This window comes from Micromys minutus, assembly GCF_963924665.1.
Source record: "Micromys minutus genome assembly, chromosome: 9".
NCBI classification, from domain to species: domain Eukaryota; kingdom Metazoa; phylum Chordata; class Mammalia; order Rodentia; family Muridae; genus Micromys; species Micromys minutus.
In genome coordinates this window covers 30316082-30329427 of record NC_137978.1, presented here as the reverse complement: position 1 = coordinate 30329427, position 13346 = coordinate 30316082, and the positions used below count along the sequence as shown (strand labels likewise).

General features: G+C 45.4%; 2 protein-coding genes across 3 annotated transcripts in view; both read right to left on the bottom strand.

The window, feature by feature from the left end:
- Positions 1 to 10005, bottom strand: part of BEND5 (BEN domain containing 5) — a gene marked incomplete at both ends in the record, with an annotated part of 44985 nt that extends 34980 nt beyond the window's left edge. The window contains one exon of the mRNA XM_080921983.1: positions 9780 to 10005. Within this exon, the coding sequence (XP_080778109.1) occupies positions 9780 to 10005 (226 nt within the window). The remainder of the gene's footprint in view (positions 1 to 9779) is intronic.
- AGBL4 (AGBL carboxypeptidase 4) overlaps positions 1 to 13346 on the bottom strand; it is a gene marked incomplete at both ends in the record, with an annotated part of 1110674 nt that overhangs the window by 225981 nt on the left and 871347 nt on the right. The window lies entirely within an intron of this gene.

The window sequence follows — 13346 nt, the reverse complement described above, 5'->3', positions numbered from 1 at the left end:
AGTAGACAGCAGTCCACAACACTCTGAAGTGACAGGAGTTCACAGAAGGGACAGAAGCAAATACACCATGAAGCACATACACTACTGTAGCTGGGTCTTAGCTGCCTCCATCACTGGTCAAGGGGAGTCTGACGTCCCTCTGAGAGCCAATCAGCACCTAGCTCTGTCCTGTTTTTCTTTAATCTCCTTCCATGCACGCTCCTTGGAGGAGGGTTATGAATACCTGAAGCCTGCATCTTTTCCTACAGGCAGTGAATTCACACTGAGCCCATTTGCATCTGAGCACTAAGCAGAATGGTCTTTAGTTTAGAGACACTTGAACCCCAGTCTGTAACAAGAATCCCAACCAGAAGGTAAGGCCTGACTTCCCTGGAGCTGGCGGTTCACAAAAGGCTCTCCAAGCCTTCTCATCTTACTTCTGCTGTTGAAGGTAGATGTGTGCAATCCTTATGTCACCCAGAGATAGCTCCATATAGTGTCACCACAAAAACTAGAAGGCATGGTTAACTGATAAAAAACAAAAACAACAAAAACAGCCAAAGCATTTGAATCAATTGGAACTGGTCCAGAATTCTGACTGCTACGCATTATGTGAGGGAACTAAGGTGAGCTCCCTAACTTTCCCAAGCCTCAGATGAAATGAAACGCTTTTTAATGTGACGGTGTGTATAAAGTATCTGGCAAAGTGAATGTCCTTGCCACAGATGTTCAATAAATAGCAGCTAGTGTTAGGTCACCCTGGTGGGCTATGCATTTGGCTTCTGGTCTCAAGGCAAAGAGAGCCACTGCAAGTATCTGACACAGACTGAGACATGATGAAAGGGATGCTTTAAAAGATTTATGTGGCAGTGCCAGGCAAGAAGGATGGGGTATGAGAACACGCCCTAACACAGGGTGACAAGAAGCTATAACTCTTGACTGGTCACATAAGGAAGGCGAATGGCAGTGTGGATCATCTCAGACAGCAAGTTGTTCACATAGTGTTTTAATGCAACTTTGGGATATGATTCTAGCTTTGATTTTCAGGAAACCGCAGAAGAAACTAGCAACTGACCCAGAAGGATGGAGACAGAGACTTGGTCACCCTACCTCCCCAACTGTTCCAACCTTAGAGACAAGTTAGCGCATAGAGAAGTGTGCCTCCTTGAAAGAGATGCCTCTCACTATCCTGACGTTCTGATTCTAGTCTCCGGGGCAGGAATAAAGCCCCTAGCCTGAGCGTTTCCCACCTCTCTACTTCTATGATGTCAACCACTGAGTTTACACTTGCAGCATGTGCTCAACAAACACCTGTGTGCCAGGTCCACTGCCAGACCCTTTACATCATTACATCTAATCCATGGTAAGTGAAGTAGTTTTCCTAAGACCTAAATGAGCAGAGGTTTGACACTTGGGCCCTGTTGCTGTCACCTATCTGTACCTATTGAAACAAGAGAACAATTAGTTTTATCAACTGAACTGAATGTGTGTGTGTGTGTGTGTGTGTGTACTAGTAAGTATATTGATTACACTTCCAAAGTACTTGCCTTTCTCCCCAGACTTTGCCTACACTTTGGGCATTCCCAGCCTGAGGTACATACTGCATAAATCCTTGCACCTCAAAATCTCATTAAGGCCTCCCAGCACTTGCTAGCTCTGTCTCTGTCTCTCTCCCTCAGTAGGTAAAAGATGTGTTTATTAAAATAACAAAATTTGTTATTTGTTATTAGCATGGTATAAAGAAAATGCAGCTTTGAAGTAATAGACAGGTTAACAGGAAACCTGGGTCAAATCTGTCCTCGGATGTTTGGAAGGAAGGACCTATGAAATCTAGTTGTTGGCCAGGAGCGGAGGTGGGGTGCTGTCCTGCCTCCCACTAAAATAGCAACATGCAAGATATTTAAAATAAACCAAAGCCGGCAAACTGAGGTTGGTGTGGGTTTGCCAGTTAGAATGAAATGCTAAATTTTGGAAGGCCAAACATGAAATGTTTAACAGGTTTTCTCTTGTTTTATAAATATCTATATGCAAGTTTCAAGTTTTTCATCTGCACAAAAGAAAACCCCGTGCAGTCTTGTGTTTGCATTAAAAACATACACCACAGAAAAGACAAGCACGCTACATTCTCTGGCCTATGGTGTTTATTTTTATAAAACCCAAACAGAGAGAATTCTCACGTTTCAAGGATTTTATCGAACCAAGACAACAAAAAGACGGGTACCCTGCTGCGGGCGGGGGTGTTGGACTGAGGCCTGGTTCTCACAAGCATACTGGGTGATCGTAACTTCCTTTCAGTAGAACACTGATTGGAAACCTTCAACGGGTATTTCAGTGTCCTAGGTACCTTTCTTATCCGGGCAAGACAGGACCACAACAGATCACCTCTAAGATTCCTCCAAGTAGGGAGGCACCTAGGGGGAGAGGAAACTGCCATTGATTGGTCTCCTTGTTCCTGTGCCCACCTTCTTTCTGGCCCTGGAACAGGGCTGGGGCATAGACACAAACAGGCATGTCTTTCTGCCCAGGCCATTTGCCTATCTGCTGCCCTCATGTGTTTTACCACAAGTGTTGCTATGGTAATAAATGGCCCCAAAAGAGAGTCACAGGTCAACAAGTCACAGGAAAAGGGTAAGCCCTCAGTACTTAGGACAAGTCCCAGGAGTACTTAAAACATAGTTAAGTCTTAAAGTTAACATGAGTTGTTCTTTGAACACTCCTTTCCACAAAGGGCAATGTGTATGACTCAACTGACTGTTCAACCGTTAGCCCATCGCAGCCCGACAGCTGTCAACATTAGGAAGTCTGCACTGTATACCAGACACTTGTCTACATTTCTTTAATGTAACATAGTGGGCAAGTGAGTGATCACTAGTTTTTGGGTTTCAGATGAGTACCTGATTCTCGGAGAAGTCAAGAATTTCTCTGCACAGTTTGAACCCACATCATCTTCAAAGTACCTTTTCTTTGAGCTCTCACACTTCCTCCTCAGTACTTAAGGGTATAACTTCCAGGTTCTTTTTAACCCTCCTCTACCCCAAGACAAGCTTCTTTTCTAAAATATCCCTGGACTTGCTTGCCACTCCCCCGCCAGGGCACTCAGTACCATAACTCTGCTCTATTTCTAGTTTATTATTCACAGTGAGCTCTTGAATCTCACCCCATCACCAATTCTACTTCTGGGGTCCCTCAAAACGAACCTGGTCCTTCCTCTACAGTGAAAAACTCAGAAACCAGAAGAGTACAAAAATACCATCCCATGCAAATTTTCTCCTGTGCATGTATATTTAGCTTTCCTGTCATCTGTCTCACCAAGGAGCTCTGGGTAGAGGCAGTTGCTGTGTACTTAAATGAAACAAAAGCCAGCCAAGACCTACAGTGCTAAGACCTCTCTCCCACTTGGTTTCCTAGGACCCTCCACCCATCCCTTGATTCTGAGTCTATCTCTGGCCATTCCTTCCTAGTCACCTTGTATGGTTTGTCTCTTCAACAGTGTCCTTAAAAGCTGGAGTTCCATCCTTACATGCTTCTCTCCCTCTTCCTTCACCCAGTGTGACATCAGCACTTTCATGGCTAATAGCTTCCAAATCAGGACCTTTAGCCCTGCATACTCTTCTGAACTTTGGGCTGCTTTCTCTCCTAGTATACTCTCCTACATTTTCAATGGTCCCCTAAGAGTCAAGAGACCTCACACAAAGCTCATCATCTCCCCTTCCAACCAGCTACTTACTGTTCAAACGTGTCCTCTGAGGACGGAAGGTCCAGATCACCATCATCACCCTCACAGAACATCATCATAGTAGGGAGTTTCTTTTTATTCTTTCTTGTTTTTTTTTTCCTGTATGTGTGTGTGTGTGTGTGAGAGAGAGAGAGAGAGAGAGAGAGAGAGAGAGAGAGAGAGAGAGAGAGAAAGAGAGAGAGAGGAGAGAGTCTTGCTGCACATGTAGCCTAGGCTGGCCTTACATTTGTAAACTGGCCTCAGCATCTTAAGGGATGACATCACAGTCTTGAATCACCACACTTCACTCTGCTTTCATAATACATCTCAGATCCATCATGACCATCACTTTAGTTTGGACCTCAGACTTTGGGATCTAACTTGTACTTCCTATGTGTCTAGTCCACATGGGAGGAGACAGTTCACTGTCTGGAACCCACAGCACTTACTGAACAGGAGTCTGAGTAGCTTCTTCCAGCTCTACCTACAGAGGATGTGTGCATGCTACCTGGAACCTAGTGGTTCCTGAAACTTTGGTATGTCATTATCAGCACCTGTTCCTCCTGCATTACCTCCCAGTCCTTGACAGGGCGATCTGCTAAAACTCAGAACCTGCAGAACTTATGTGGGCCAAAGAAAATCTTCTCGGGTTATATGATTTTTCTGATAACAAGGGAACACACAGCTTCAGTCTCTTAAGGAGCTTAAACAAGAAAAGACCTCAACATGAACTCTACTTTTTAAAAGATATTTTAAATGTAAAAATTTTAAGTTAATATACTCTTGAATAACAAAACGCTCTCTCTCTCTCTCTCTCTCTCTCTCTCTCTCTCTCTCTCTCTCTCTCTCTCACACACACACACACACACACACACACACACACACTAAACAACATAAATAAAAAAAGCTTCCACTTGCCTGGTCTTCTCCTTTCAGCCTACAAACTAGGACCCTGAAGCACTCTTCAGCACTTATTACTTAGCTGCAACAAATATGTGGCTCTTGAACACTAAAGCTCACATCAGATTCAACCTTCAATGATTAACATTCCAGTAGAATCTGTGACAGATGACAGCAGGCGATTCCCAATCTTTGCTCCAGTGTATATCAGCAGAACATGTCAAAACCTAAGTTAAAAGTTTTCACTTGCTTATTAAAAAAAAAAAAAAAAAAAAGCAATCCTTTGCTTGGCATCCTCCCATTGATGACATGCAACAATCTCTGCATATGAAATTGGCTAGTCCCCTGATTCTCTGCTAACTTTGTAGAAGTTCCAAAGCATTTCTGGAGCAAGTGATCTATTTGGACTGACAGTGCCAAGCTGGGACCTGAGCCCTGAATGAGCTAAAATTACCAAAGCGAGAAGAACGTGGCTTTGGGAGTTATTTCCCCCAAGTGTGGGGTTTCTTTTAGTCAAGGGAGTGATAAAGAATGTTGACTTTTTCCAGATGAATAAAGTTGAATGAAACCTCAAAATCCCATTTCAGGTTTCTGTTCTAAATACGAAACCAAACCAAGTTTGTGGCTTAGAAGTTGCTGCCTCCTCTACCACCTCTCTTACAACAACAACAATAGCAACAACATGATGATGATGATGATGATGATGATGATGATGATGAAAAAGCATTTGTATTCACAAAATATAAGAGCAACACAGCCTGGCCCAAGAGAATGTACAGCCCTGGACTGCAGGTCCCTGCACTGGAGGAGATCACTGACTGGCAAGAACACTCACTAACCAAAACAGTCTTAAAATGTTATAAGTCAAAAGTGGGGAGCAAGCACAGTGAGAGTTCTGAGGGGGGACTCTCCCTTCAGTCAGAGTCAAGACAATGCCCTTAAGTCTGGGTGTTCTCAGTGTACTTTGCCCACTCCCTTTCACAGTTGGACAGCAATGGGTCCTAAGTCTGTTTTCTCCAATGGAAGGTAAACTCAGATTAGATAGAAGGCTCAAGTCAGACAAAGATTAATCCACTGTGGCCGGCTGAGGGGTGTGTGTTCACAGAATGGCAAGATATGCCTCAAGTCCAGTGTAGGGGGCAAGTAGGGTAGTGGGTTGGAGAGGTGAGTTTGGAAAAGTAAAGTGGGTCTAAGGGCTGGTTACAGGCCCAAAGGCTCTAGTTTTACTAAGCAGGCCATGGGTTCTACAGAGGGTTCTGAGGAGAGAAGTTGATGGATTAGACAGTGGTTTCGATCATTCTGAATGCAATCGACAGTGAACTGGAGACTGGATGATTAATTAGTAGGCTGCTGCATGGGTTTTGATGAGTAAGAGCCTAGGCGAGACTGAATACACCAGTGCTTGTAGATCTGGAAAGGAAAACCTTCAAGCCCTCCTAGGATTGGTCCCTTCTCTGTGCTCCCTGGGGCCTGGCTTCTATCTCTGCTTAGCATTTTCCACACACTCCCAGTGTTCATTCCTCCTTCATTGCTCTGTCCCCTCCACAGAAACCCCATGTGCCTGGCTCTAAAAGGACTGTCTTCCCTGGATTGTACCATCACTGTAATCACGGAGCCTTGGACTCTGGGCATTGGTATGGCCACACTTGACTGCATTGTGTCTGGCCTATAGGAAACGTGGCCACAGAGGGAATTTAGGGCAGTTGAGCAATAATTACACAGTATAGGTGCCCAGGAAAATGACAACATTGCAAGGCTGTAAAAGCCTACAGGGTTTGGAGTCTCTAAACGGCCATAAGCAGGCTAGACTGCAACTAGACAATAGTGAGGTGTTGGGAGGGGAAGTTCTCAATTCCCCAGCCTGAATGGCAAACGCATACAAGTAAGAGACCACAGCCCACGGGAGAGTCAATCTTGAATCCTTCTGTCTCTCTATAAGGGACAGGAGCTCCTGTGAAAGGGTTTCAACAGGTGGGTGACAAGTGGAGATGTGGGTAAGTTTGTAATCCCTGTACAAAGGAGGTTGGTCAGTAACAGAGGAAGAACAGAATGGATCTGGATACTCAGGACTGACTGTTCTCTGGCTGAAAAACTCGCCTTGGGCTACACACTTCACTGACATTCTCTCCCTCTTTCCAATCCTCCTCACCACGCTGTGCTGGCTCATCAGCCACCTTACAAAGGAGACTGCAAGCAGGGCTGGCACTGGAAGATCTGCGCTGCCTCTCTGGCTTTGCTGGTTATTTGTATGTGGCTACGGGGAGGTCTCTGAGCGTCAGTGTTCCATCTATAAGACGGGAACGAGAACCATGGTAACACCTATCAGTGGGTGAGAGCTGAACATCAATAATGAGCAGGCACACAGCCAGACTGTCACTAAAGAGTGGGGAGGAGACTTTGCTGTTGTTGTTTGTTTGTTTGTTTGTTTCCTTTTTTTAAAACTGAAGTTGGAGTTGCAGTTTGGTACAAAGGAAGCCATGCATTAGAGTTTGACACACTGAAACCATGTATAAGCTACCACAGATGGCAAAGTAGAAAGTTACCATAGCAGTTGGCTGGGCATTGCCTGGGTTTATGGAAAGGGACACTTTGAGGTAGCTATGGTAGTTGGCTTGGGCAGATCCAATGTAAAGTTAACATGCATCACTGCAAGCCATAAAGTGGTTCTTGAGGCTTCCTCTGGAATCATGCTACTGAGGACACAACTAATTAATTAACCAGGAGCAGTCCACAGACACAAAGCCACCTCTGCCTTCCTCTTGAGAAACTAATTCCCCAAACTTGGTGGCACAGCACAAAGCTGCGTCCATGGACTGCGGGATTATAAAAGCCCACAGAATCCAGCGTTAAATCGCTAAGTCCCACAAGAAGGCTGACTGTAGTTAGACAGTCTTTGCAGGAGTCAGATGAGTTTTCAAGTGAAGTCACTTCAGGCAAGCCTCAAAGCCACCAAGCACAGAAGGGAGAGTCCTTCCAGGATAGATGAATTCCCAGATCCACACCGGCTCGTCCGACCAGGTCCATAACCAAGAGCAACAGTTCCAATTTGTAAATTTACCAGCTTACTGGAATCCAAAATGGAAGCTAGCCAACCTGAAGTTGCCACTGTCCCCATACCTCCCTGCCACATACCCAGTCTCTGTGAGTTTAAGGCTAGCAAGGTCTACCAAGTTTTAGGATGGCCAGGTCTACACAGAGAAACCCTGCCTTGAAAAGACAAAAAAAAAAAAAAAAAAAAAAAAAAAATGAAGATGAGAAGAAGCACTTTTTAACTTTTTAATTCCTTTTGCTGGAACTGGTATCACACGTCTCTGTATCTACTCTGTTGAGTTTCTAGAAGCTGCATAGACTTCGTATGTATGTATGTATGTATGTATGTATGTATGTATGTATGTATGTATGTATGTATTTGTATGCATGGATGGATGGATTGATTTTACAGTAAGAGTCAGTGTGCCATGTGTCTACACTTCCTGAAGGAATGGAGAAACGGATGTCTGAGTGCATAGACAGGTAGACCTACAATCCCTAAAAGAGGCCTTCACCACTGGCTGACTTCTGACAGCCATCCTATCCACTCTCCTGGATCTCCATGAGACAGGACCATCAAGGAGCATGCTCTCTTTTCTTGTAGCAAACAGTTAACATTCCATCTAGTTAAAATTTCCTCGGGCTTATCCTCTTGCTGAATAAGTTCCTAATCCCTGCCTAGATAATTAAAAGAAAGCACGCAAACAAAATAAAACCTAATCAGCCACAAAGACTTCCGTTGGAAACCTATCCCCCTCACTCATTTTTTTTGCTGGGACCAGAGTGTCTGGTGGTGAGTAAACTTACAGCTCTGTGCCCCCAGGGCCTGTCTGGGAGTACTCAACCTTTCAAGAAGAGAACCCTGTGGTGTTGATCTATTCCAAATCTTTTGCTCCTTTATTCCCCGTAAGCCTACTTTCTAGAGGTATTAAAAGGAATCAGCCATCAGGCTGAGATACACTGACAGCTTGCCCAGGGATCTTGGACAAGTCACTATGATTCACACGAGGTTCGTCTTTAGGCTAAAGGACAGGAAATCTAGGATCCTGGAAAAAGTAGGAAAAGTGTCAAAACCACAGAATACCGGCAATGTCTTCCTTCAGCTCCTAATCCCTGAGGTTGTCGTCCAGGTGGAAGGTGGCTGTTACTGCCTACTCAAAGGCAGCACTCTTACCAGCAGCAGCTACACCTCTGCTCTCCAGTCTTGAAGTGGTAACTTCCTTTTCCCCACTTGGTGTGAGCCCAAGCCTTCTACAAGTGGATCAGAAAGAAGGCCAAGTGTTTCTGCTTGAAGAGGAACCTAAGTCTCAGCATGGCAGATGCAGCATGGTACAGGAGGCTGAAAGGCTTGTCTTGTCCTGTTAACAAACTCAGTCTCTTTTATCCATTAACCAAGAGACCACCTGCCTGCCTGTCAGCCTATCTCTTTCCCCTCTTCCCCTCCCCCAGGTATGATCAGAGTTCGGAAGTCAGGCCCTAACCTGAACTAGAATCTGTTTGCACCATCTTTCTCTTAAGGAGTCTCCCAGGAGATGCATACAGGGGTGTGGAGGTGAAGCTACCTGAGGACCTTCACCTCCACACCTCTGCCACTTGGGCACTACACTGAGGTTAAGCCTCCTTGCCCTAATGATGGCCTAGATGGGATAGGGTGTTAGAGATTACTTCGGTGACAAAGGGCCCCCACCTAAAAGACCTACCATTGCTTCTTGCTCCAAGGAGATACCAGGGGCCTTAAAGGGAGAGAGGAGGGTACAGTTTGAGAAACTTGAGAGAGAAAGCAACACGGAGGGAAGTAAGTGGGAGAGGTAAAGGTGAGAGATGGGGGAGATGACAGCTGGAGTGGGCAGCTGGAGAGGCAGAAAGTGAAGAGGCAAGAGGAATACAAAAGAGTAGGAAAGAAGAGAGCAGAGTAGAGAAGGCAGACTGACAGCGAGGCGCAGGAGTGTCAGGGAAGCAAGGAAGACAAAGGGGACCCTCGGGTCTTTTTAACTGGTCTGGCCTCTTAGAGACACCTGGTACCCAAAAGAAAGAAAGCCCAAGGAGCAGGAAGAGGAGGCAGGCGCAAGAGGTGGCTCCCTGGCCCCGGCCACCCGGCCTCTCCCGGAACCCAGGTCCGCCTGGTCCCAACGCCCCTCCCGGCCCGCTCGCTCACCTGCCAGCGCCAGGATCTGGGCCTTGTGGAGCAACAGCGCGCCCCAGTCCCGGGGGGCACGCGGGGGGCTTTCGGGCTCGGCGCCCAGCTCCTCCGGGCCCCGGTACACCGCGTACACCTTCTGGTTGTCAAAATCCAGTCGTGAGCGGGGGCTGAAGTCGCGCACGCACGACACGGGCAGCGCGTAGCAGACGTTGTCCTCCAGGAACCGCACAAAGGCGTACATGGTGGGGCCGGGGGCGGGCCCGGGCGCCGGTCAGCCCGTGGGGCGGCGCGGAGGTGGGGACCCCTAGAGGGGCGTGAGCCTCAGCCGGGCCGGGGGCGGGGAGGCTCCCCGGGGCCCCGGCTCCCCCCACTGTTATTGTTCCTGAAAGCCCCGCTCTGCCAATCGGCTGCTTTCGCCTGGGCGCGGAAAAGGGAGGGGAGTGGAGAGAGCCGGGCGAGGGGCGGATGAGGGGGTTTTGAAGCGCACCGCCACTTGCGAAGTCAGACCCGAGCAATCACAGCCGGAGTGCGATTGCTGTAAGGAGGGGAAAGAGCGGAGATTCAATCGCCTTAATAATGATAGTAGCGTCGCAGGGTAGGAGAAGCACTGCTAAAAGTCGCTTTCGGCCGGATTCAGTAGTTTCAACAACCGCGCTGCAGAACAAACTGCATTGCAACACAATTGCCTCGCAAGGGACTGGAGGGTTTAGGGAAGGACTGAGGCTGGCGGGATGGTAGCAATTTTAGGTGAATCCCCAAGTGTAAACTTGCAAGTGAGCAGAAGTTTAGTGTTCGAATTTAGCTAAACTTGTTTCATCCACCCTCCAACCAATTTCCCCCCTTTCTCTTTCTTTTGCAAAACTGCCAGCACCTGCTGTGAGGGTCAGTCAGCCAGAAACATTTCCCCTAGAGCTGCCAAACCAGTTTTTGGCCAGAACTAGAGTAATCTGAGGTTTCTAGTTGAACCAGCTGCTGGGGTGGGCAGAGGGTTTGACAAGAGCTGTTTTCATCCTAAGGGAGCTGTGGCACCCCTCTTCCCTGTAGTCTTTCTCCATTGAGGAATCGCCTCCAACACTTGTTGCTTCTGGGCAGGAACAAGTTGGAATGAAACAGGGATGGAGGGCTCTAGGGAGCTAGAGCCAAGGCAGGGCTTTCTGGAGTCAGTTCAGGAGCCAAACTGGGCAGAACAGCAGTCCCTTCTCTGTTTCTAATATCACAGATGGGAACCTGGAAAGGTTGGTTCCTGCAGACAACCACAGCTTCCAGAGAAAGAAGGCTGAGAGTTGTACTTGTTCTGTACCAAGGAGTATGCTTACAGGAAAACTGAGCCATTTATACTCCAATTGTCTAGCCCAACAGGTGTGTTTGTCAGAAAGAGAGATTGGTTAATTTTGGGGGAAGAATAAACAAAATTTTACATACACCCATTCATCCACTTATTCTTTTATCGAAGTAACTAATATTTTTTGAATACACACTCCATGATATGGCTGGCTTGGTGGTATATAGAAAAGATGGGTTCCTAGGACCTTGTAGTATTTATTCACTGATACATTGGAACTTGAATGTCAGTTGTCAATATCAAACTACTGCCTGAATCACCCAACATTCCACTGCTTGTAATCTTTCGTTCTTTTCTGACAGCATTAAGAAAGCTTCATAACGAGGTTATAGTGAGAAACATATTCTGATAAAAGCAGGCATAAAAGAAGTGGTAGGTTTGACGAAATGTTAGGATTTTTTAAAACTCATTTAAATGAACTTAACCTGTAACATCAAAACAACCGCACTGAGATGTTTATTTGGGAGATTTTTGTTTTCCCTTACACTCTTTATGGTCATATTCCACACACACTCTCTCTCTCGTTGCTATTCCTCACAATAATAATATAACACATTTTAACCATTTTAAACTTAAGGCACTGTGCTCACATTTAAAATCAGCTACATTCATAATAGAAATAAGGCCAAACTCCCAAATTCATTTCACTGTGATCTGAGGAGAACTTTATGGTATTGAACTCCACACAGCTCTCAAAGCCAGTGTAGCAGGTCAGACAAAGTCTCTTAAAGCAGTCCATTGGTGATATCCAGTCAACTGGGTAGGTCTTCAAGCCATCCTGATGCACAATTTCATCCTGTCTTATTTTGTAACTGCAAGTTGTTCTGGAAAATATGCTCCCCTGGCTATTATTGATTTTGACAGATCTTAAATGGGTTATTTTTGAAATATACCCCTTTGGTGGTCGAGGGAATGTAATGAGAAGTAAGATTTCTGGTGGCTCACAAGATGAAGCATGCAAAGTCAGCCACGTTTAATGACAACCCATGAGACTCCAGACCACATTTTCAAAATTAACTTCAGGTAGCACTCCAGTACATCTCTGCATATGAGTGAGGGTCACCCCAAAATATCAATTTCATTTTTCATCCCTTTCCTGGATACAACCCATTCCAGAGTATCAATTATTTAACATTTCCCAACCTAGCATGACCACACCTTCTTATCCTCATCCCAAGAAGTTCTTCTTTACTGAATGCATGACCACCTCAGCTATCCCTGAAAACCAATTCAAATGTCTTCTCTTTCCCCAAGTCACCCATACTGTTCAAGCACAGACCAACCACCTTAGCATTTTAGCATTTTATCCCAGCATCATTGATTCCCTAACTGTGTCAGATGTCAGAGGACAGAGACACAGCTCTATACCCTCACCCTCACAAACTGAGGAGTCCCTTTAATGCCTTAGGGATCTCAAGTCTGGCCAAACAGACTGAGATTTGTGGCCTTCATGCTGAAATGAATTTTAGTACTATAAAGCAGAGTTGGCTATTTTATTAAGTTTTTTTTTTTTTTTTTTTTTTTTTTTTTTTTTTTTTTTTTTTTTTAGTGTAGGCTTAAGTACGAGGGCTAAGAGAAAAAGAGGTGCTCAGTGAAAGAAAGTTAGACACACTCAAGAGCTTGGGTGTGGACTCCTGCAAGACAATCACAAAAAGTAATACATACTCAGGTGTGGGTAGGGTCACTCCAGGGAGTTTCAGTTGTTTTAGCATCAGCCATTTCAACCATTTCTATAACACTTGAGTTATATCTCAAAAGGTTGCTAAGAAACCATTTCTTCTGTTTCTTCTTGTCTCTATCATCATAATGAAATTACAGAAATGCTCTGGAGTTGCCTTGAATGGAATTATAATCTGATAAAGTAACACCAGAAGCCACTGGTGCTGCACAAAGAGTTTAGTTAGTACATGTCCTTTCACTGTATGTGGGATTTTGGATCCTAGAAAATGAAGGTGTTTATAGCTGGAAGCAAGAAAAGCCTTAAACAACTGTTAATTTTGCTGGAATTTTAATTTTTCTGCTGCTAAAGAATTTCAATCAGATTGAGGGGTGACAGACTCCTCTCCTGAAAATTTTCCTGTCTTTCTATCCCTCCTCAACTAGAATCAGACCTTTTTGAGTGCAAATAAGAGCTGGTAACTTCAGCAGCCCAGACACAAGGCACAGGGCTGTGAGTTAGACTCTTGGGTAAAACATATTAAAGACAACAAGAGAACATGGACAAGTCTTTTACAAGGTTT